Source organism: Silene latifolia, chromosome 4 (assembly GCF_048544455.1).
Source record: "Silene latifolia isolate original U9 population chromosome 4, ASM4854445v1, whole genome shotgun sequence".
In the NCBI taxonomy this organism is placed as follows: Eukaryota; Viridiplantae; Streptophyta; class Magnoliopsida; order Caryophyllales; family Caryophyllaceae; genus Silene; species Silene latifolia.
Window position 1 is genome coordinate 92,817,452 of NC_133529.1, and position 23,935 is coordinate 92,841,386.

General features: G+C 35.2%; 3 protein-coding genes across 4 annotated transcripts; 2 read left to right on the forward strand and 1 right to left on the reverse strand.

Annotated features, from left to right (window-relative positions):
* Positions 1–599: 599 nt before the first annotated feature.
* Positions 600–12,339, forward strand: LOC141651782 (uncharacterized). Its single transcript, XM_074459480.1, has 5 exons — positions 600–780; positions 8,540–8,710; positions 8,995–10,545; positions 10,700–11,018; positions 11,259–12,339. Exons 1-5 carry the CDS (start codon positions 600–602, stop codon positions 12,337–12,339), a joined length of 3,303 nt encoding a protein of 1,100 aa, XP_074315581.1.
* Positions 12,340–12,375: 36 nt separating this feature from the next.
* LOC141651784 (uncharacterized) lies at positions 12,376–15,890 on the forward strand. The gene is made up of 3 exons (XM_074459481.1): positions 12,376–12,514; positions 12,685–13,842; positions 15,538–15,890. The coding sequence occupies exons 1-3, from the start codon at positions 12,376–12,378 to the stop codon at positions 15,888–15,890; spliced, it is 1,650 nt and encodes a 549-aa protein (XP_074315582.1).
* Positions 15,891–18,241: 2,351 nt separating this feature from the next.
* Positions 18,242–23,298, reverse strand: LOC141653603 (putative serine/threonine-protein kinase PBL18). 2 transcript variants are annotated; one of them, XM_074461429.1, is made up of 4 exons: positions 23,062–23,298; positions 21,327–21,974; positions 20,810–21,067; positions 18,242–18,946 (listed from the first exon to the last, which is right to left on the reverse strand). In XM_074461429.1, the coding sequence occupies exons 2-4, from the start codon at positions 21,930–21,932 to the stop codon at positions 18,365–18,367; spliced, it is 1,446 nt and encodes a 481-aa protein (XP_074317530.1). In that variant the 5' UTR covers positions 21,933–21,974; positions 23,062–23,298; the 3' UTR covers positions 18,242–18,364. The 2 variants fall into 2 exon arrangements, with proteins under 2 accessions (XP_074317530.1, XP_074317531.1); XM_074461430.1 differs by lacking the exon at positions 23,062–23,298 and adding an exon at positions 20,223–20,342 and having other exon boundaries at positions 21,327–21,943.
* Between the last annotated feature and the right edge of the window lie 637 nt (positions 23,299–23,935).

The following is a 23,935-nucleotide window of genomic DNA, read 5'->3' on the forward strand; positions in this document are numbered from 1 at the left end:
GGTTTGCCATACGGCCATACTATATTACCATATTCTGCTTTTACTATATTGATTATAATACCTACATAAGAAACAATGACTACTTTGATCACAGGTAGAACCCACTACAAAATCGAAAACTGTGGGAAAGAGACCGCTTGTTATTGCAGAAGAAGTTGTAAACAAATCAAGAGCAATTTCTGTGGTAAACAAACCAATTGTCATCTCAGAAAGAACCGAAGATGAAATAAGAGCAGAGACCATGGAAAAAAGACGGCGTTTGATTTCAGAAAACAATGACGATATTCGAACAGATAGAGCAAGAGCAATAGCTATGGGAAAGAGGCCACTTCTGTCTTCAGATGAAAGTGACGAAAGTGACGATGATGATTGAAAGTGATGAACAACTAAGAATATTCGTCGTCTAGACTATTAGTTTAATTACTGTTTTAACTCAAGCAACTTTTTTAGCATCTAATTTTTATGTCTGATTTATTACACCGTATTTATAGATATATAATACAAACATATATTTGTTCTTTTACATTTGCTATTTATGGAGTATGATTGTGTTGTGGTTTGATCGACGACCTTTGTTAAGAAGTATTTTGTAATTTTACATGTCGACAATCAGCAACACCACATTTATGAACACCATACATTTGCAAACATTTGCAGCAGGAACAAGGATCAAGCTTCCCCTGAAGATAAGTGTTGAAAGATGGATCGTAGATGGAGGGACGTTCTGGGATAGTGGGGTGGAGGAACAAGTTAACAGTAGAGGAACGAATGACTGGGAAGGTATCTAGAAGACTCGGTGAGTTGAACATGAACAGTTCCTAAGCTAGATTGTGACTAATCTATTTTTGATCTCTGTGGCCATTATTGCAACCTCTTGGTTTGATTTTTTAGTTCGGTCAACGTTATATATACTTACATTCCCTTTAATATATCCATTTGACCTTTTACGGTCTACGAAACGACGCTTTGACCATGTTTTTCCTCATTTATATATTATTCTTCTGTATCGAAATTATAATTTTTCCGAAATCTCCTTTTCTAACAACCGTAAATATGTCAATTTTATATGTAAATTTTCAAAATTTGATTAAATACAATTGATGTTAAAATTTAGCAAGGATGACTTCAAAAAGTTAGTGGATAGTTTAGATTGGATAGGAGGGAGTATAAAATAGGGAAGCAACTGATCGGTACAAGAAATTACGTCCCAGAGAAAAAAAAGATTAAAATTGTTTAGCATTATATAACTAATTGAAGTAACACATGTCACAATCGACCAGTGATTACATTACGTACACAAATTTAGCAAGTTGGATATCACGTGCAAAATGATAAATTTCGGGAATACCATATCAACTTTCCGTAAAAAATATAGACCCTTGCCTTCAGAGCTTACCAATCAAAAGAAATGGGCTCTTTTGCCATAATTTATACGGAGTAATATAAAATCAATTGAAAAGAAGATTACTACTAATAACATTATCTCACATTAAACAATTCTTGGGGAGGAGAGATGTAGATGACTGACTCCTCAGTTTCATTACGGTGATCATCTTATGTTTCCGGATCCCTGCTCTTCCGCAAGCTTCAATGAATCTGATTGAAGGAATTTTAGCACAGGTATTTCTTTGAATTTCTCATAAATGACGCCTAATCCAATTGAAAGCTTCAGATGTTGAATTTATTATAGCTACAGATTTGATAAAGGTAACCCTATTGTTTCCATAACACTTTAGATTCATCACCTATTAATGACAGGTGGGTGGACCTATCGAGTTTGTAATTTGGAGCTTTGTTTAGGTTATGTTGACTATAGCTTACTATATATGCGATTCTTTTCTATTTTATACTTTAGACGGATTTGCAGCTCTTGTCAGAATGACAGTAAGTTTATGAGTTGAATTAGAATTTGGGTAGGTTTTAATTAATATCCCGTCCCCGAAACGTTGTTTATGGTAGTTCTATTACTAAACCATATAAGATAGTATTTCCTACTCTTAAATTGAATTAATCAGGGGAGTAACAACTGTACCATATAAAGGCAAAATTAACTCATAATCCACTACCGCTTTTATTAGTTAAGAGTACAAGAAGTTCTTGGCTGTTGAATTAAGAGTGGGAAGTATGTCGACCAGGGAAAACAGGAAGAGGCGTCGGGCGTTGTTAGCCGAGAGAAGACAAAGCCGGAACTGTAACGAAAATCCGTTTGGGCATTCAATTCTAGGATTCTGTGACGAAGACAAAAAAAGAAGGAAATTACTACTCACAGAGACAAACCAGAACGAAGACGGACATCAGTCAGAGCAGCAAGTCAATGGGGCAGCGAGTGGTACGGTGTCAGGTCTAACCTCTAACTCTGTTTCTTTCTCTAAAATCTCAAAAGTTTAGGAGCTAATTATAATGAGTCATAATTGTCTTCATATTACGTTGCTTATGTACAACATGAAAATCGTGATTGAGGTTCTTGATAGTTGTGTTACTAGTTTTCTTGCCCGTGCGTTGCACGGATATTAAAATAATGTGTGATAAATTTCATAATAAAATGGAATATAGACATATAGTAAATCGTTCATGTTTAAGATTTTATGTATGCCGCATGACCAACAAACAATTCCCGTTAACATAATATTGACATAAGAATAAAAGAGTGTTTGATTAATAAAATACTTTTTTTAGGAAAATAAAATCAATATGATGTTTATATATATGATACTTAAACTGATAGTTTTTAGAATTTGTTCATTAATACCTGTTTGTTTTTCAATTGGTCAAGGAAAACAATAATATCTACTCTGCATAATCAACTCAATGATGCAAAAAATCTCCGTCTTTTGAATAACCATAATTATTCATTGCTGGATTAAATTGTAATTATGTAAAAACATTTAGAGGTAATTAGAATATTATATCTCCCGGTCAAACTATAGAAGTACGTTTGAATGTGAACCAAATTCCGACACAATACTACATGGCTAGGGCTGGTTATGACACATCCCCCTCTCTCTCTCTCTCTCTCTCTCTCTCTCTCTCTCTCTTGAAAGATCGATTCTTATCTCCGAAACTTAATTATCTCAAATTTATCCAACCAATTGAAAAACTAAAGCCCTACTTCTAGAAAAATACACCATCCAATGAAAACTGACCCTTGCTCTCGACAATGTTATTTTTTTAGGAAAATAAAACAAATAAGAAGTTTATATATATGATACTTGGGACTGAGAGTTTTTAGATTTTGTTCATTAATACCTGTTTGTTTTTCAATTGGTCAAAGAAAACAGTAATATCTACTTTGCATAATCAACTCAATGATGCAACAAATCTCCTTCTTTAGAATAACAACCATAATTTAATCATTGTTGGGTTAAATGGTAGTTATGCAACAACATTTACAGGTAGTTAAATGTTATATCTCCCGGTCAAACTATAGACGTACCTTTGAATGTGTACCAAATTCCAACGCAATACTACATGGCTGGGGCTGCTTATGACACCCCCTATAACAATAGTCTTACCCCCATCTTCTCATTTGAAACAAAATCTATCATGCAAAACCCTATTTTTCTTCCCTATTCAAACACATGATCTAAAACAATCTTATCCCTTGAAAGATCGATCCTTGTCTTCGAAACTTCTCTCAAATTATCCAACCAAGTGAAACTAAACCCCCCACTTCTAGAAAAATCCACAATCCAATGGAAACTAACCCTTACTCTCGACAATGTTGTTAGAATTAAGATTTACTTTAATTTGGATTGATGAGGTCAAGATTAAGTTTATCAGTATGATCATTTGAGGTTTTTTGTTATTATTCATGTTACCTATATGTTTTAAAGCAGGCGATATTTTGCTGATAAATAACCTTATTTATTTTCACTATCCTCGTTAAACTCATCACCCTCTACAAATGCACCCTCCCTCTACCCCACTAATTTAACCGCAAAATAAAACATCAGCCAGTGTAATTAGGGGGCGTTTGGCTGGGGGGAATAAGGAAAGGGAAAGAGAATAAAAATGGTTGATTCCTTTTGTTGTTGTTTGTTTGACACAGATAAAGGGTAACCCATACCCCCCCTTACCCCCAAAACCATTCTCATCCTTACCCCTCCCCCCCTTGGGTAAGCCTATAACCCCATAATCCCTTCTTCCTCCTACTCCCTATTTCCACCACTCCCACCAACACCCACCACACCCTCTCACACCGTCAACCACTGCCACCTACACCCTACACCCACCACACCGACACAACCACCACCAGGGACGCCGACACAACCACCACCAGCGACGCCGCCTGTCCACGCTACCCCATATCCTCAACCACTAAACACCACACCAACACCTTCAGTAACTCTCCCACCCCACCAACCACCACCAACACCTTCCTCGGCCACACCACTACAACCGTCCGACGCCGGCCACACCAGATTTGGTGTTTTAAGGGGTGGGGGAGGGGTTTTCGAAGGGTTGTGGTGGATTTTTTTAGAATGAATAAGGTGTTTAGGGTCGGGCTTGTGGTGTTTGTTGAGGGCGTGAGGCGTGGTGATTAGGTTCGCCGTGGGGTACCGTGAGGAGGATCGTCGGCGCCGCTACTTGTGGTGGTGTCGGTGTAGATAATGGTGGCAGGTGGTGGGTAATGGTGGCGGAGGTGGTGGATGTTGGCTTTTAATTCCCTTTTCCTCTAATTGTCAACCAAACACTCAAGTATAATATGGGTGATCCCATTCATTTCCCTCTCTTACCCTTTCTTGATTTCATTCTCTTACCCTTTCCCGTACCAAACGCCCCCTTAGTTCTTACTACTTGAAACAACCTCCAATCCACTACCACTATCACTACCTTTCTGCCACGTTTTACATCTAAGAAGTACATTCACCTCCATGAAACACCAATCTTTACTCCAGATGATATGGATCCTCGTCTCCCTTATCGAAGACAATTTATTTCTCCTTCAACAAAGAAAAGTTTAAGAAGGAGTCTTCCCTCTTATCTCTCTCCCTTTCCCTTCCTAGTCTTTTTCTCGTCCCCTCCCCTACCTCCATTCCAGATATTCAAAACAAAGTGTTTGGGTACTATGTTTGTAAACTGAATAAGTTTGAATATTATATATATACACGAACTTCGCTATTTATTTCATTCTGCATAAATAAATCTTACTACCTCCATCTCATTTTTATTGTCCTTTTTTCTTCAAATTTTATTATCTCATAATTATTATCCCCTTTCTAGATCTAGTAAGGAAAAACTTTAGTCAACCAACTCGTCGCAATCAACCTCACTCCCACTCGAAACAACCTTTAGCCCACTACTTAATCCCTTCGGTTCACACATAAAACGGTCTAAAATGCAAATCTTTCATCTCTCTCTTAAAAAGTCCATCTAACTAACAGAAAACTAACCGCTATTTTATGAACTTCATCATTTTTACATCCCGTAAAGATTAAGTTGAACATGACAAAAAAATTGCAGAAACTTAGGTTTTGTTTGATAACGGCAGATTGAGCATTTTTTTTTTTAGCATTTTGAGAGTTTTTACACTATTTAAATAACAAATGTGCTATTTTGAGTGTTGATCATCGACATATTGAAATATTAGATTGTGGTGTAATTTTCTATTTTACATTATGACCTTTAATTAATATATTTTAAGAAAATAAAAATGAGTTTTTTTTATCTCCGAGGAAATTAAAGATCAAACTTTATCTTTATCATATTTATAATTAATATTCTTCACTTAAAAATATAAATTTAAGTAAGTTCAAATAAGTTAGCTAAAAGTTATAAATCACAAATTGTAAGAAGCAGTATAATCATTTTTTTTATTAATATGAAATAAATGTCATAAACTTCATGAGAATATTAATGCAGTAGAGAACTAAAGAAGAGTTGACAAGTACGTGACCCCCTTTTAGGTTTAAATTTTTTCATTTATTTTTATATTTTTGCCTGAATGTGGTTAAAGCATCGTATTATGCATGACGAATATGTTTCACCCTTCCCCAATTCGTATCTCTCCCTATTATAGTGATGATGTGCTCAGTTTACACACAAATAAAAATATATAGCATCAACAATAATTAGTTTGCTACATATAATTGAATAGTACCGTTTTTTTATGCATGTAAATTTGTCAGAAGAAAAGCTTGAGAGAGACGATCTTCACTATGTTACGGAAAGACTACTCTTACCCTTTTATGTGTTTTCCATGACTTTTTTTTTTAAATGTTGATCGTTGCTTGAATTGAATCTTAACCTTATACTTCTATAATAAGTGTATCTAATTTACCTTCAAGCCTCATTCAAATCTATTTTATTACTCGTGGTATCATTTTTACTTTAAATTGTAAAACAATCGCACAATAAAGTTTTTCAAAACAATTACTCATTTGTCATAATATGATATTTCGATTCGCAAATTAGCAACAACTTTCTATATCTTTTAATACTCCTTGAAAAATAGATGTCAACCTTTGTACTTATCAATAATTTGTGAATATTTTATTTAAATTTTGATTAATATACTTTTATATAATGACAAATGAATGTAAATATTATATAATAAATTATCAATAGAAGTTGAAGTGTATTGTGAGAGAAATAACTTTAAAATTAGTAGGAGAAATATATATGACATTTGAAAAATAAACTTCGTAATATGTATAATTAAATATGACATTAGCAATAACAAAAGACGTAGGGCATATTTCAGCAGTCATTTTACTCTTTAAATGAGTAAATTCCATGTAGTACGTATTACGCATGCACATTTGTCACAACCTAGTTCGGCCTAGGGCCTTTTAGCCTCATAATACCTCTTTTTTAATCGAAAGTGGTTATAAAATTGGATATTATAAATATATCAAATGCTTGTTTCCTTCTTATTTAATAAAAAAGTGAACAAATATTAATGAATAGTTTTTTAATATTGATAAATTGTAGATAATTAATTTATTTAGTGTTTCTAATAATAAAATTGTAAAATAATTAATTAATTCTGATTTCTAATAGGAAAATCATATTCCTAATTATAATAGAAAAATTTTAAATAATTATTATCTCCTAATTCTAATACTTGTAGTATAATTAGGAAAAAAAGACTTAATAAATTGTTAATTTATTTCCTATTTCTAATAGGAAAATTGTAAAATAATTAATTAATTCTAATTTCTAATAGGAAAATTATATTCCTAATTATAATAGAAAAATTGTAAATAATTAATTATCTCCTACTTCTAATGCTAATAGTATAATTAGAAAAAAAAAAGCCTCCTTTAGTTATATATATTGATTGTGTATACCACTCCTTCCGTTCCGTTATCCTTTTTTTTAAAAAAAAACTAGTTTTAAACCCGTGCAAAATTGCACGGGTATGTATTTGGGCCGGTATTAATGTTTTTCGATGTATTTTTTTTTTTTTTTTTGCATTTCTATTGTAATTATCTAGTTGGTCTAAATCAACGATCTACATAATGAATGTTTACACTTGTTTCAAATACGTATTCACATGCAATGGTTTAAGAGGAAATAACGTAATATACTATTGTAAATAAAATTTGCATACATAAAAAACTTTACATCCCGAAAAAAGAAATATAATTTAATAATCAACTTTAACACAGGCAAATTATTCTAAAAATTGAAAATTTTCATGATAGTGGTTCTCGGGGATTTGACATTAATTGTTAGTTTGTTACGTATTTTCCGTAATCACCAAGTTTCTTGGAGGTATGAACACCTATATTCGTCAACCATAAAGGCAAAGACGAATTATTTCATTAATTTCTGTAAAATATTCACATTATTTGTTATTCAATCCCGTAACTCCGTAAGTAAATGTAATTTATTCACGTAATTATGTAATTTTATTAGTAACTATGTAATTCAGTCCGACTATATGTAATTACTTTCATTTATTCTGATTTGTAATTCATTCCGTTTATATGCAATTTCTTTTACTTATGCCAATTATCTATTTATTTCATTAACTATGTAATTCAGTCCGATTATATGTAATTACTTTCATTTATTCCGATTTGTAATTCATTCCGTTTATATGCAATTTCTTTTACTTCTGCCAATTATCTATTTATTTCATTAACTATGCAATTCAGTCTGATTATATGTAATTATTTTCATTTATTTTGATTTTTAATTCATTCCGTTTATATGCAATTACTTTTACTTCTGCCGATTATGTATTTATTTCATAAAATATTTTCTATGACATAATTTGTCGCATGTTTGTCAGAGACTATTTAAAGAAATAAACTTTTTCCACGTAAACGGGACCTACCATTACCTGAATTTCCAAAAAAAAAGAAAAAGAAAAATTGGGTGAATGACGTGGCGCATCCTGTGTTGAGTATTGTCTTTTGCATTAATATAGATAAGATTATATAGCAGGTCACGTTCTATGTCTTTTAGTCTGTTTATTTGCTGGTTCTATTATACAAGATCTATAATGGGATTTCGTAAAACGTAACTGTATTTGTGATTTTTATATCTACAAGGCTCAATTTTCTCACTGTACATTAACAATTCACAGGCGAGGCGTCTCTTCCGTATTCAAGCCAACGAGCCTGTGAGCAAAGCCGGAAAAGAAGGAGATTATTATTATCCGACACACAAGAGCAAAATGCTATAAGGCAGTATCAACCGACAATCAAAGTTACACCAGCTGACACTGGTACATCAGTTGGCCGCAGTACCTTCGAAGGTAAACTCTTTAGTTACACTTCACAAATTATTCATCCAGACTTCTCTCATCATTATCTAAAATACCTTACCATATCTTTTGTCTTGAATAGCTTGCCAATCATGTATTTAGCAGAATACTGTGAACTCTAATTCATATCACGGACGTATTAATGGTCACCTTGGTGATGGTTCACTTGGTGTTTGATGGACTCTTAACTTAGATATCACCTATGATCCGGATCATGTAGTTGATTTATGCTCTGTTTGCCTTTCCTAAACAAGGTTCCCTGTGTGAATTAACAGGTCACCAAGTATTATTAGAAAGCTCAACGAGTGAGATATGCGGAGACGATGGAGCCAGCCAAAACGTAACATTATCGAAATTAAGAGAGAAGAAAACGGGGGACAATCCTCGCGTCAGGGGTGATGTTTCAAGTGTAACTGTCACAAGATCACGAAGGGCAACCCCTATCAGATATCTCAGTTTAAGTGAACAGTTATACACATGCACGGGTTGCAAGGCGATTATGTGGTACGAAGAAAGGGTGAAAATGACCAGTAACAAGAAACGCAAAAATTTTAGTTTATGCTGTAGTGAAGGAAAGATTCGACTTCCCATACTAGACGACCCGCCAGAGATTTTAAAGAGATTGCTGGACAACACTCATCCAGAATATGGCAGCAATTTCCGACAACTGATACGTATGTATAATTCATGCTTTCAGTTCACTTCAATGGGGGCAAAGGTTGATCAATCAGTGAACAAGGGTCGGGGGTGCTACGTCTTTAGGATAAGTGGTCAGGTGAACCATTGGGCCGGATCACTTCTTCCCACTGATGACAAAGCGCCATCTTTTTTGCAGTTATATGTCTATGACAGTTCCTCTGAGCTACAGATGAGGGCAAACACGGTTGGTAAACAAGAAGGAAGCCCATCCCTGGATCCCGATATTCTTTCTGGATTGAAACAAATGCTGGACGATGTGAGTCCCTTAGCTCATATGTTTCGAACTGCTGGAGAGCGACTGAAGAGAGAAGATAGTCTAAAGCTATCAATCAGATTAATAGGTACAAGAGAAAATAAGCCAAGAGTGTACAACAAGCCAACAACTTCAGAGATAGCGGCGCTCATAGTGGGTGACTCAAATAACAATAGCGCTGGCAGAGATATAATTATAGAACATAGGAGTGATGGCCTACAACGAATAAACGAGCTCCACCCATCGTACATGGCATTGCAGTACCCGCTCCTTTTCCCGTGTGGTGAAGATAGTTTTTATATTGGGATAAAATACTATTATGATGAGACATCCTCAAATAAGAAGAAGAGAAAAAGGGAGTGCGTGACGATGAGAGAATACTACGCTTATCGCCTACAACAAAGGTTATCTGATGGTTATGCTCTTCTGCGAGGGGGCAAACTCCTGCAACAATACATAGTTGATTGTTGTTGTGCAATAGAGTCAGAACGGTTGTGGTACATCAGGAGAAACCAATCAACCATAAGATGTGATATGTTGAACAATATATGTGACGCGGTGAGCAAAGGAGATTATATCGGCGCGGAGGTAGGGATGAGAATATTTCTCCCGTCATCTTTCACCGGAGGGCCACGGTATATGCAGGCCAACTACCAGGACGCTATGGCGATATGCAGGAATTATGGAAACCCACATCTGTTTATTACGTTCACAGCTAACCCAAAGTGGCCGGAGGTTGATATAATGCTGGGACACATACCAGGTCAGAGACCAGAGGATAGACCTGATATTATGACGAGAGTTTTCAAGCTGAAACTTGCACAGCTAATGGATTGCTTGAAGAAAGACCGTTACTTTGGAGATGTTGTTGCAGGTACATTCCCTTCACTTAAATAAATTGTTAAAATTACGGTCATAAGAATTCATCGCTTTTAGTTTACAATACGTGACAGACTTGACAAGCATTGGACTTTACAGATGCTTTTAATGAAAATAAAGAATCTTATTTAATGTCACGATCATCGCAGACATATATACCATTGAGTTCCAGAAAAGAGGGCTGCCCCATGCCCATATACTTTTGTGGTTGAAAAATGATGGTTCGCAAGTATCTCCGGAGTATATTGACAGCATTATTAAAGCAGAGATTCCCGACAAGGACGAAGAGCCCGAGTTATACAACATTGTATCTCAATTCATGGTTCATGGTCCATGTGGTGATGATAATCCCAGCTGCTCTTGCATGATCAATAATACATGTAGCAAGAAGTACCCGAAGAAGTCATGTGAGCAAACAACAATTGACCATAATGGGTATCCCGTGTATAGACGTAGAGAAGATGACAGGTAATAATTTTAACTATATTCCTCGCCGTACAAGAAATAAGTTCTAAAAAAGTTAAACCTTCGATACGGTTACTACTTATGTTTAAATGCTGTAGCCCGTACCCTGTGTACCCCTTTACTTTATCATCTAATGATCTCGGGATGTGCCACAATAATTAATTATGCCTTATAATTTAATCATTAAAGCTGAAGCTTAGATAAGAGACCTTTTCATTTACAGTACTCGATTTTCTATCTCAGGTACATCAAGAAAGGAGTACATGTGATGGATAATAGACATATAGTGCCTTATAACCCCGGGTTGCTCTTGATGTTCAATGCACATATCAATGTCGAGTGGTGTAATACGGCACGGGCGATAAAATATCTCTTCAAATATATCTTAAAAGGGCCAGATAAAGCAACTGTACTATTGAAGAGTGAAAAGGAGGATGAGATCAAGGCCTACCTGGACTGTAGGTATTTATCGGCATGTGAAGCGTCTTGGAGGATTTTCGGGTTTGATATTCATCAGAGAAATCCCTCGGTAATACGTCTGCCAGTTCATTTACCAGGTGAACAGTTTGTAGTCTTAAGTGACACATCCAATTTACAGGGTGTTATAAACCGCGCGAATAGTTGCCATACAAAGTTAACTGGATGGTTTGCCGCAAATAAGACGTATCCAGAGGCAAGGAAGCTTACTTATGCACAGTTTCCTTCAGAATATGTGTGGAAAGACGGGTGGATAAAGCGCTCAAAGGGCAAGAGCGTAGGGAGAATTGCCTACGTTCACCCGACGGCAGGGGAGAGGTATTACCTGCGCCTGCTACTGAACATAGTCAAGGGGCCAACTTCATTTGAAGAACTCAGGACAATAGACAAGCGACTGTTTCCATCATATAAGGCGGCCTGTTATGCCTATGGCTTATTAAGTGATGACAAAGAGTGGCACGAGGCTATGAACGAGGCAAATAGGTGGGCAATGCCACATCAGCTCAGGGAGCTATTTGTAACAATACTCCTCTTTTGTGAGGTAACCGACATTATGACTTTCTGGGAAAACAGTTACAGCATGCTGTCCGAAGATATTGAAAGAAAAAAAAGGAAGGCTTTCAACCACCCGACACTTATTCTACAAGAGGATGTTAAGCGGTCTTACACATTAATTGAAATCGATAAAGTGCTAATGAGATATGGCAAAACATTAAAGGATATTAGGGATATGCCACTTCCGGGCTTCGAGGAATTACAGGGTATGGATAATAAGCTTATACGGGAGGAAAGGTTATACGACCAACGGCAATTTGAATCAAGAATGGTCGAGAACCCAAAAGCTTGACTAAACACGGATCAATTACTTGTGTATAATGATGTAATGGACGCTGTAAGTAGCGGTAAGGGAGGCTTAATGTTCCTTTATGGCCACGGAGGCACAGGAAAGACATTCTTATATAGTACAATATCAGCCAGACTGCGCGCAGATAGCAAGATAGTTTTAAACGTGGCGTCGTCAGGTATCTCTACTACTCTCCCTTTCCATTCAATAATTGCTAATCTCCCTTTCGTGTAAACTGTGCAAAATGGAATTATAACCCCCGGTAATATAGTAAAGCAATAAGCATGTCCAGATCAAACCAGGTTAAATATAGTGTTTGACACAGGAGTTGACACATTCATGTCACAGGTATTGCAACGCTGCTTTTGCCAGGGGGAAGAACGGCTCACAGTAGGTTTGATATACCGATCGACTTATTTGAAAATTCAACATGTAACATCTCGCAGAAGAGCCAGCTTGCTGAACTCATACGAATGGCGTCATTAATTATATGGGACGAGGCTCCTATGGACAACAGGTTTGCATTTGAAGCTTTGGACAGAACACTTAGGGATGTGATGGCGTTTCAGGACCCGCAGGCAGAGTGGAAGATTTTTGGTGGTAAAGTGGTACTACTCGGGGGCGATTTCCGACAGGTACTTCCGATAATTCCGAAAGGATCAAGACAGGACGTTGTGCAGCCATCGATCAGTAGATCAAGTCTTTGGAATGAGTGCAAGGTTTACACCCTTAAAAAAAGCATGCGGGTGAAAGAGGGAGAGGGGGACGAGAAAAAACAGCAAAGGCATAAGTTATTTAATGAATGGCTGTTAGCAATGGGTGGGGGCCATCTCGAAGCAAGTGCAGAGGATAACGAGGAGGAAGCAACATGGATTAAGATACCAGAGCAATTTATAGGGAGCCTGGGTGAACTGGACCTGAAGAAGGTGGTGGCTGAGATGTATCCTGACTTCGACTTAAAACATAATGACGAAAACTACCTCAGGGAGAGAGCCATACTTACACCCTTGAACGAGACGGCAGATTTAATAAATACTTACATGGCTGGCCTGCTTCCGGGGGGTGAAGTAACGTACAGAAGTTGTGACGAGATATGTTCTTCATCTACCGAGTGCGAAGATCACTTCACGTCGTACCCGACGGAGTATTTAAACAGCCTTGTCTTACAGGGCGTGCCCCGCCATGAATTAAAGCTCAAAGTTGGAATGCCAGTCATGTTGCTAAGAAATATTAGTCCTGTGCGAGGGTTATGTAATGGAACCCGGCTTATTATCACTCGCCTTGGAAAATTCATAGTAGAAGGGAAAATAATTACAGGCTCCAAACTAGGGCAAAAGGTAATGATTCCAAGAATAGTGATGACTTCATCGGATACAAAGATCCCTTTCGTCTTAAAAAGAAGACAATATCCATTAAGACCGTGTTACGCCATGACCATCAACAAGAGTCAAGGACAGTCACTAGACCATGTAGGAGTTTATCTGCCGAAGCCGGTTTTCAGTCACGGTCAGCTTTATGTGGCGGCGTCAAGAACAACGTCGCCCGAGGGATTAAGGTTTTATATTGATGACCGGGACCAAGTGTACAAAGGACACACGAGAAATATTGTTTACAAGGAAGTCTTTAATAATTTACCAAATTAGAAAGAGTAGATAACTTTAATAAGAAAGCTAACCTTCTATCCAATATGGTATAATACTTACTATACTTATGTTATCTTCTTTTGTTTGACATGAAACACAACGAATTTTCAGTAGTAAATTATGGGATAACATACAATCAGGATAATGAGCTACACCGTGGATACGGATATAACCTTTTCAATAATATAATAAGATGATCATTATTATGGTGATATATTCTTTTGTTTTACATAGATAAAAAATTGCTTCCCATACATTAATATAGGATAATTCTTATGAGCTACACCATGGTTTCAAGCGTAACGTTTTATATAAGTTCAACAACAACGCGCCTGAAACTAAGAATAAACATACAAATAAAGTTCGGCTCATTTTATAAAGTTTGAATAACAAAGCACCAACAGCGATATGTTTTTATTCAACAATGGTTCAAAATTGCCGTCCTTTTTTTTTAATTCAAACTATATATCATATTTTTTGCCTCTTTTTTAAGCGAATTATATATACTATTATAACAAATGAACTTGACGGGAGCCCCGTGCAACGCACGGGCTTTCCAACTAGTTACTATAAAGATACAATTTGTTTTGAGAACCTAATAACATTATAAATTTTGGAAATTTTCGATATAAATATACTAGGTGTTGTATTAGATATGCACTTACTAATTTACGAAAAAAAATTGTATTTAAAATATTAACGTTCAAAATTCTAGTGTTATAGTATATCGTGAAATTTCATTAAATTTGTACATTTATTTAAAGTTGTCACTCCCAAAGTTCAAATCTATCCACGGTCTAATTTGCTCTTCGTATGGCAAAATTTGTCGTCAGTTCGAAAGTAATTCTTTATGATAAAGTAGATGAAATAGTTTTAGTTTTTAAAACAACTTATAAAACAAATGGTTAGAAAAACAAATATAATAAATGGTAACAAATGTACGGTATATTTATATGGTTTTATATAATTCCTATGAATAATTTCTATAAATTCAGGGATCATAAGAGTGTAACAATGAAATGATAGGAAAGTAATTAAATAAGGTTAAAGAACATGGGGTCCCCGTACACAAAAAAAAAAAGGATTTTCAATCCTAAAAAGAAGCAACCAATTAGAACAACCTAAATAACTCGGCTTTTTTACTATTTAGATTTAGATTTATAGGTTTTTTTTATTTATATTACACCCTTTTATTTTAATATGAGAAAAAAATTTGACTGAAAAACTAATCAAGAGAATTGCATATTTTAATGAAAATATTTTATAAGTATAAAACTAATGATTTAAATTTATTAATTTTCTCAAATAGTTTTAATAATTTTTTTTTTTTGTCACAGAACTAATCATATCAATTTATAGTTGTATTTATACGAAATATGTTTGTGTTAAGCCATTCTCTAATATATACTTCCTTGGTCCCGGTTACTTGTTGTCCATTTCCAAACTAATAATATTCGTAATGATGCTACTTTTCTAGCCTTGGTATTAATGGGGAAATTTGAAGACAACGATAAAGTGTGCAGAATGAAATTTGTGTTTAATAATCTTGTGCATACAGGGTGGTGGGGTGGAAGGCACGAGAAATGGAGTTTGGGAGGACAAAAGAGTGAACATGAAAGGCACGAACCTGAAGAGCACAAGAAGAGGAGCTTGGAAACAAAGAAGATGAACGAGCTTAAAGTTTATATTGAAGATGATGAGCTAAAGGATGATTCAAGTTCATTGTTATTACTTATCAATTTTTCATCCAGATTGGTGAGATTCATATTTGATCCCGGAGGATTAAATTATCATGAATTGAGGACAATTCCTTTCCAAGGTGGAGGGGATGCTACGAAAATGATGCAGGAACTGATCAAAATGAACAGTCTCCGTGACTGTTCAGTTATATGCGCAGAAGACGCAGTCTGAGTAGTTGTATACTCGGTTACTTGGTGCCCAAGGAAGAGGTATCAAGACTTCTTTCCTAAAAGAAGTCATATCCTAGTTGAATTAGTATTATTATTTCCTAGAAGTATAAGTTATTTTTTTCCTAGTTGTGTTAGAAGTTCTAGTTTCTTAATTCTAAATTTTTTCGGTTTAAGAAAGTTTACTAGTTTCCTAAATTTAGATTATGATATTGAATTAAGAAAGAAGTTGTTGCTTTATTGTGTTTGCAAGTTTTGTAAGCCCTAGGTTCGACGCGTTTCGTTCCAAATTGTTATTGTTTGACCGTTTTCAAGCATTAACCCCAGTTATAATCACTAGGTCTTGATTATAGTTCACCATTGGTTGAGTTATAGGTCTAGCTCAAGTAAATATCCTTTGTTTTTCTTTTGTTTCGTTTAAAATAAAAAAACACATAAAAATTACAGATTCAACATCACGTTCGACATAGTCCATAAAACCGTTCAAATCATACAAAATTCGACAATCGACAGTTCAAAGAATGTCAGTTTAGTTAATTCACAGCAAACTCACGACTTCTACTCTTTGAGTAGAATTCGTATCATTTTATTTTTTGGAAATCTAGCTTAATTTATTTACCTTTTAATAATTTCCAAAATATAACATACTTATATTATATTTGTGTATGTTATTTAACATCTTTATCTAATTAATACCATAAATGGGGCATGTTTATTTTAAGGAAAATCACCATATTAAATCGGTGTTCTCCAAATTTATACTTCAACCAAAAATATATAATATTTACATTGAAGTCCCTTAGTCGAGTCTATCACACTGCGCTATGTTAAAAACTATATAGTATAATTAATTTGTATAGATTTATTTAATTATATAGAAATTCCTTAGTTTCCGAATTATATATATAGTATTGATAGGAGTACTAGTTTTAAGCCCTTGCAAATTTGCACGGTGCTTATTTAGCAATTGTATTATTAGAATTGACAAAATAGATAAATATCAAAATTTAAATACACAAAATATAGTCTAAAAAAATTAATTATGTACATACAATAATTACTATAAAGATACAATTTATTTTGAGAACCTAATAACATTATAAATTTTGGAAATTTTCTATATAAATATACTAGGTGTTGTATTAGATATGCACTTACTAATTTACGAAAAAAAATTGTATTTAAAATATTAACGTTCAAAATTCTAGTGTTATAGTATATCGTGAAATTTCATTAAATTTGTACATTTATTTAAAGTTGTCACTCCCAAAGTTCAAATCTATCCACGGTCTAATTTGCTCTTCGTATGGCAAAATTTGTCGTCAGTTCGAAAGTAATTCTTTATGATAAAGTAGATGAAACAGTTTTAGTTTTTAAAACAACTTATAAAACAAATGGTTAGAAAAACAAATATAATAAATGGTAACAAATGTACGGTATATTTATATGGTTTTATATAATTCCTATGAATAATTTCTATAAATTCAGGGATCATAAGAGTGTAACAATGAAATGATAGGAAAGTAATTAAATAAGGTTAAAGAACATGGGGTCCCGTACAAAAAAAAAAGGATTTTCAATCCTAAAAAGAAGCAACCAATTAGAACAACCTAAATAACTCGGCTTTTTTACTATTTAGATTTAGATTTATAGGTTTTTTTATTTATATTACACCCTTTTATTTTAATATGAGGAAAAAATTTGACTGAAAAACTAATCAAGAGAATTGCATATTTTAATGAAAATATTTTATAAGTATAAAACTAATGATTTAAATTTATTAATTTTCTCAAATAGTTTTAATAATTTCTTTTTTGGTCACAGAACTAATAATATCAATTTATAGTTTTATTTATACGAAATATGTTTGTGTTAAGCCATTCTCTAATATATACTTCCTTGGTCCCGGTTACTTGTTGTCCATTTCCATTTAAGGGTGTCTCAGTCAATTGTTGTACTTTCTATTTTAAGAATGCATTTGATAAGCAATTTAATCTTTCACACTCAATTTGGTCCACTTGTCATATCCAGAATCCGCCTCACCATGCATCCTTCACGGTTCCTCCATTCAGTTTCAGTCCTTTACAGTTGATAGGTGCGGTCATGCCATCCCTGGCCCTGGGCATCTATCTACACAAGGTCAATTTCGGATAAAACTATAAAGGACTTCTAAATCAAAGTAATTATTGTACACTGGTGAAACAATTTGTCGTTATATCGATCAATGCCAAAATCCTCTCCGATAAAACCAAGGATACTAATAATTCGCATCATTCTAGGTATACTTCTAAATCAAACAGAACCCTTAATCAAACCCTGCACTCAAAATATATATACAAAACCAGCATGGTCCCAGGAAAACAACGAGGATAGACACCACATTTATATCATTAATAAATCATGTATAAATCAAGAGATAACACGACAACAAATGAAAAAAAAAAAAAAAAAACAATCAAGCTATTGACAATCAAAAGTTCAAAACCCTTCGACACTAGCTCTCCGATATGTCGACGAGGATGAAGATTTACGGGACTCTTGCAATTCAAGCTCATCCAACGCCACAAGTGAAGAACATCCACGAGATAGGGGTAAAGTAAGCATCCTTGTTGGGGAAATTGACTGATAGGTTTGCCGAGGCTGGAGACTTGGTGACCTAAACATCTTCTTCCCAGAAACAGCTGCCGGTTCTTGAAGAGGGAACAGGCACGAATATTTCATCTCTAGTATTGTCCTGAGATTCTCGACGACAATTCTCATGGTAGGCCTTTCTAATGGGTCCTTTTGGAGACATCTCTGGGCTATGTCGGCCATTGTTCGAGCTGCTTTGATTGGGAAACGGCCTTTTAGTTGAGGGTCCATGACTAGGGAGAGTCTGCACTCATCGGCCAAGAATGGCCAGCTCCATTTGACCAAGTTCCGCTCCTCCTTGGGCCGTCTACTATCCATATTCTTACGGCCCGTGAGAAGTTCGAGGAGAACAATTCCGAAGCTGTAAACATTACTTTTGGGGGTGAGTAATCCCTTTTCTATTGTTTCCACTGAAAGATTTCCGGATGCCTGAGAAAAATGTAACTAGAATATGTTATCTAATGATGGTATAAAAGAAGGAAAATGCCATATTAGCAGGTCTAAACTCTAAAGTGAGGCATGTTCAATGCATTTTAATTTATTTTTCTGGTGTAAAGGGACCACAAGGTGACATGAGTATGAGAGTATCAGACGCTCAATGACTAACCAACTAATCAGATGCTAGGTGACATGCACACTTATATTCGGTGATACTCGTGGTGTAATTACTCGGTCCAAGCCAAGCCAGAAAAAAGTATGAGATTAACTAAGAGTGTCAACATTCATCCATATTTAGCCAAGGAAACAAACAAATATTACTAACAAAAGGTGTCATAATCAGCTAATCACAAGAGAATGAACGTCAAATTAGGGGAGTATCAAATAAATTAAAACACCATACAACTTTCATATTGCCGTCTTATCTCTATTTTTTTCCATTTTTTATAAAGCCAAAAGCTAATTCTTTGGATTTCGAATGCATTAGAAATTTAGAATAAAGCAAATTGGTTTTCTAAATTGTTTGTACTACTTATAAGAAATATTTTACTATACGTCATTTGGAAATAACGTCCGTATACTTTCAACCAACAACAACAACAACAACAACATCAGAGCCTTAATCCCAAAATGATTTGGGGTCGGCTGACATGAATCATCCTTTCGAACCGTCCATGGGTGAACGCACGCCTCAAAATGCGAATAAAAAAAGGGAAAATGAAAAACAAAAAGGAAGAACGAAAATGTAATGGAAAGTCAAGGTAAACTTAGGGGTTTTAAAATCGAATTCCGGATTTCTTTTATAAAAACTTAAAATTTAAATCGAGAGAAAAGATTAAAACGATTTTTAAAAACCGAAATAGAATTAAGGATCCGGAATGAACCAAGTAAAATCTATAAAAAAAGTGGTTGGTAAAAAAGTGTAATAAAGGAGAGAAGAATAAATAATTTAATTTCTTTAAATTAAATAAAAAAAACACTAAATATGTCAAAAAAAACATCAAAATTATGCACCAGACCACACACACCCTAACCCTACTCGCACCCTTACCCTTACCCATGTTTTTACCCTACAATAAGGCAACAGCCTTTGTGACACCGACGTGATGTTGTATTATCATCTAAGGCTCAGAGCTAGCTCTCGGGATACTACGCATGGATTCAGCGAAGGCCGAAAATCCAACTCACAGCTAAAAGCAAACGTGTAAGCAGCAGCATCAACAAGTTTAGAGCGCAACTCAGAGAAAACAATGGCATAAGCACTCACAGTAGGAGCGTTGCAGAGATCGGCTTCAGGAAGAAGGCCGACACAACCATATCCTGAAAGCTTTGCACTAAAATCCTTGTCAATTTGAATATTTACTGCAGAAAATTCATTGTACATTGCCTGCCAATCAACATGGATGTATCAAATGGCAAATTTCTCTTGGTGAGCCTAGTCTTTTCCTCCATTGAACTTAATACAAGCAGAATGATCAATTCAAGATCACTAGAAAGTGTTAGCTCTACTCAAGCATCATCTGATTGCAATCTTTACCTAATACTCGATCCGCCCCATTTATAATGTTCCATTTGATAAATGTGGACAGAAGGATGTGAACTTTGACCGTATTTATTTTTAAAAAAGTAATAATATGAAATAGGTTACTTTACAAAATCAAACATGACAATTTTACATTATATCTCTACTTATTTTTGGAGATACGAACAGCCGACGTTGATATAGCCATATTGGTGGACCCGACCAATAACTTTGGGATGGAGGTGAATATGAACAAGTTAGATGTGCACTAGAATGACCCATTGAAAAAACTTTTCAGAATTTTTAACAGTGTTACAGGGTGAATACAATACCTGGAAAGGGCCTTCTTCATGCAAGAAAGTAAGAGCTTGAGCGGCACATAAGGCTACTTTCACCCTTCTACTCCAGTCAATAGGAGGGCCAGTTGATCTACCATATAATAACCGATCTAAGCTTCCGTGGTGTAACCTTTCATAGATCAAGAACCTCTGCTCAGAGCCTTCACGGGCATGGTAACCAAGCAGCTTACAAAGCTTGGGATGTTGTAAAGATGCGAGAGATTTTGCTTCATTAACAAAGTCCTTCAAACCCTATGAAAACCAAGCAATATAGTCATATACTATTAAGCAATCAATCACAAAATAAAAATATCTGAACTACAATTTCCTCTGCAATCATTACAATAATAGGCCACAACCACCAATGTAAGGGGGTCGGATGCAGCTTGACACGTGTGCTAACATAGAGACTGTTTCCAAATGACTCATAATGAAAATTGTGTTGCATGTGAACTGTAGATTAACAAAACGTACGAGAAAGTGGGGAACAACAACATGATTGTCAAATCACCTGAGCTGTGGTACAAAACCGGGTAACTGTGGCTTCTACTTTTCTTGAGCTACAAGAAACATCTGAAAAGGAAGCTTTGTAAGTGGTTGAAGAAATTGTCTCAGATGTGCAATTTTCTGGTGAGAAACTATGACAGGCCGATGTAATTTCTTCATAAGAATAGTTCCGCAGTGTTCCTGACGGCCGTGAAGGGGGAAGCGGTAGTGGGCCTGAAGCATAAAGAGGCCCACTGGCATTCCCAGATTTAAAGCTTCCGGCAGGTTTCAAAACCCCTGAACCATGGGACGAAGGAAGGGGAAGAGGTTGCGGGCTTGGGGACCTTTCTTCTTTCTCTTCATATTCTACTGATGACGATGTATCCCGATCTGGCCCGTGAAAGCTGGATGGTGCCGACAATGCACGGGTCCTATAACTTGCCGGTTTATTGGGCAGCTGAACCGGCTTTCCCCGGGTCCGAAAACTTGGAGGAGCTGATTGTAGAGCAGAGTTGTGTGTTTGGGGTTCAGGAAGGGCTGTCGGCGTACTCTCCTGAGGCAATACACGATTGATGTGTACATTCTGATCACTCTTCTTTTTTCTACTCTTTAAAACGGTGAAACAACCCATCTTAACCAAAAATCACTGGGCATATAATCACAATTATCAATCCTGCCATATAGATCAAATTCAGAAAATGAGTACTGCTTATTAAGATGGTACATGCAATTAAACTATCTAAACAAAAACAAATCCATGACAGAACAAGCAATGTGCAATAGAACTATTTGCTCAGTAAACTCCTAATCTTCATACTACCGCATGTACTAGTTTCGACTCTTGACAGCCTGACATTAGTATGGCACTTGAATATTAAATTTATGTCAAAAACAATTCTCAGTTCTTTTTTTTCATAAGACCAGCCTAGTTAGACTAGTCTAGCACTTAGACATGCACAAGCAGGATGACCAACATAATAAAATATCTTGACTCTCATCTCTGATCTCCCTTACGGAAGCAAGGGGGCGAGATTGATAAAAGCAATACAAGAAGCTTGAGACCATGACTAACAAAGGCAAGGCACTATGGTCTATTACCTGTTTTGTTAGGCAAAAATCAAGAACAGGAAATGAAAATTTGTATACTCTAATGAACTTTAAATAGGAAAACTCGGTAAGCGACGATCAAACCAACCTTTGCATGTAGGTTCCTGTCTTCTCTAACCTACACCTATATATATAACCACTAAATGACCTAACTGCCTCAACATATAGATTTAAAGTACATTAATGAGGTCAAAGATGAATTGAAAGTAAAAACTGATCATATTGTCTTCATTCAAAACTGAAACTACCCAACACCCAGAAATTCTGCAAAAGTCCCATTAAAAGTACAAAACCTCTTTTGAAAACATGTTTTTTTGAATATCAATTAATTCAATTAAAACTAACCCAAAATCACCCAACTAATAAATGTTAGCTAATACACAAAAACAGTTCACCATTAAACTACACAACTAAACCCAGATCCAAAATACATATAATTTGAACAAATGTAACCCATGTCATCTATCACCAAAATAAATAAAAATAACAAATAATTATCTAATAAACGGATCAAATAAAGGAGCTAATCATATTCCACAAAAATGCAAAAATAAATTACGAAAATCCATGTTAACTCAAAATAATCCTAGTAACAAACAAATAACATATGAGTAAATATAATAAAAAATAAAAAATAATGAAGAGAAAAATACCTGAAATTGGCAAAGTGGGTAGGAAAAAGATAAAATCTTTTAATTAGATATGTGCCCAAATGAATGAAGATAAAAGTAACCCTAATAAGTCAAACAAAAGCTGAATAGAAATATGATGAAAGATTGAAAGGTCATAAAAAGATTTTTCCAAAATGACAGAAAAATAGCTAAAAGCAATGGAGAAAATTTAAAGGGAAAAAAATAATAAAAATAAAAAGGTAAAAACAATAGAAGTGTTTTTGAGTTTAAAGAGAGAGAGAGATAGAGAGAAGGAAGAGTGTTCAACTGTTGTTGGAGGACCCAGTAAAGCAGAAAGCAGCGGTCAAACCTACAATTAAAATAATCATTGAATTTTTCAACAATGCTTAATGCTAGTACTCATTTATCTATGTGGTCATTCTATCTTATCTTTATGGGTTTTTTGTCAAACACAACCTTTAAAAAACTTTTTTTCCTAAACACCACCTTTTAAAAAAAAGTTTGTCAAACACAACCTTTAATAATTTTTTTTTTGTCAAACACAACCTTTTGGCCAAAGTTTGATCACTTGTAATGGGGTGATTTTCAATCGATGTTTGAAATAGCAAACGAGGTCGGTTTGAGGTGTTTTTAGACTCGTTGGAAAGGTGGGAGTGTAAGCTTTCCAGGGGTTATCGATATGGTGGCAATAGGTGGCTTTATATGGGGTCTATCGGTGTGTAAAGTAGGGATGAAGGAGCGAAGTGGAGGTAAATACAAATAAAAAAAAGTTAAAGTATGACTTATTCGTGAGTCAATTTACTCCTCTCGAACCACCACTTGCAAGCAACAACCACCGCAACCACCACAACTACGACCTACCTTGCACTCCCCTCTACCTACATACCAAAATTCA

Coding starts and splice junctions, on each gene's coding strand:
- LOC141653603 (XM_074461430.1), bottom strand. CDS start 21,932: ATGGGTTGTTTCACCGTTTTAAAGAGTAGAAAAAAGAAGAGTGATCAG. Junction 21,068..21,326: donor GGTTTTGTACCACAGCTCAG/GTGATTTGACAA, acceptor TGGTTTTCATAG/GGTTTGAAGGACTTTGTTAA. Junction 18,947..20,222: donor ATCTCTGCAACGCTCCTACT/GTGAGTGCTTAT, acceptor CATTTTTCTCAG/GCATCCGGAAATCTTTCAGT.
- LOC141651784 (XM_074459481.1), top strand. CDS start 12,376: ATGGACGCTGTAAGTAGCGGTAAGGGAGGCTTAATGTTCCTTTATGGC. Junction 12,515..12,684: donor TTTAAACGTGGCGTCGTCAG/GTATCTCTACTA, acceptor TTCATGTCACAG/GTATTGCAACGCTGCTTTTG. Junction 13,843..15,537: donor GAAGCCGGTTTTCAGTCACG/GTCAGCTTTATG, acceptor TTGTGCATACAG/GGTGGTGGGGTGGAAGGCAC.
- LOC141651782 (XM_074459480.1), top strand. CDS start 600: ATGTCGACAATCAGCAACACCACATTTATGAACACCATACATTTGCAA. Junction 8,711..8,994: donor TGGCCGCAGTACCTTCGAAG/GTAAACTCTTTA, acceptor GTGAATTAACAG/GTCACCAAGTATTATTAGAA. Junction 11,019..11,258: donor AGACGTAGAGAAGATGACAG/GTAATAATTTTA, acceptor TTTCTATCTCAG/GTACATCAAGAAAGGAGTAC.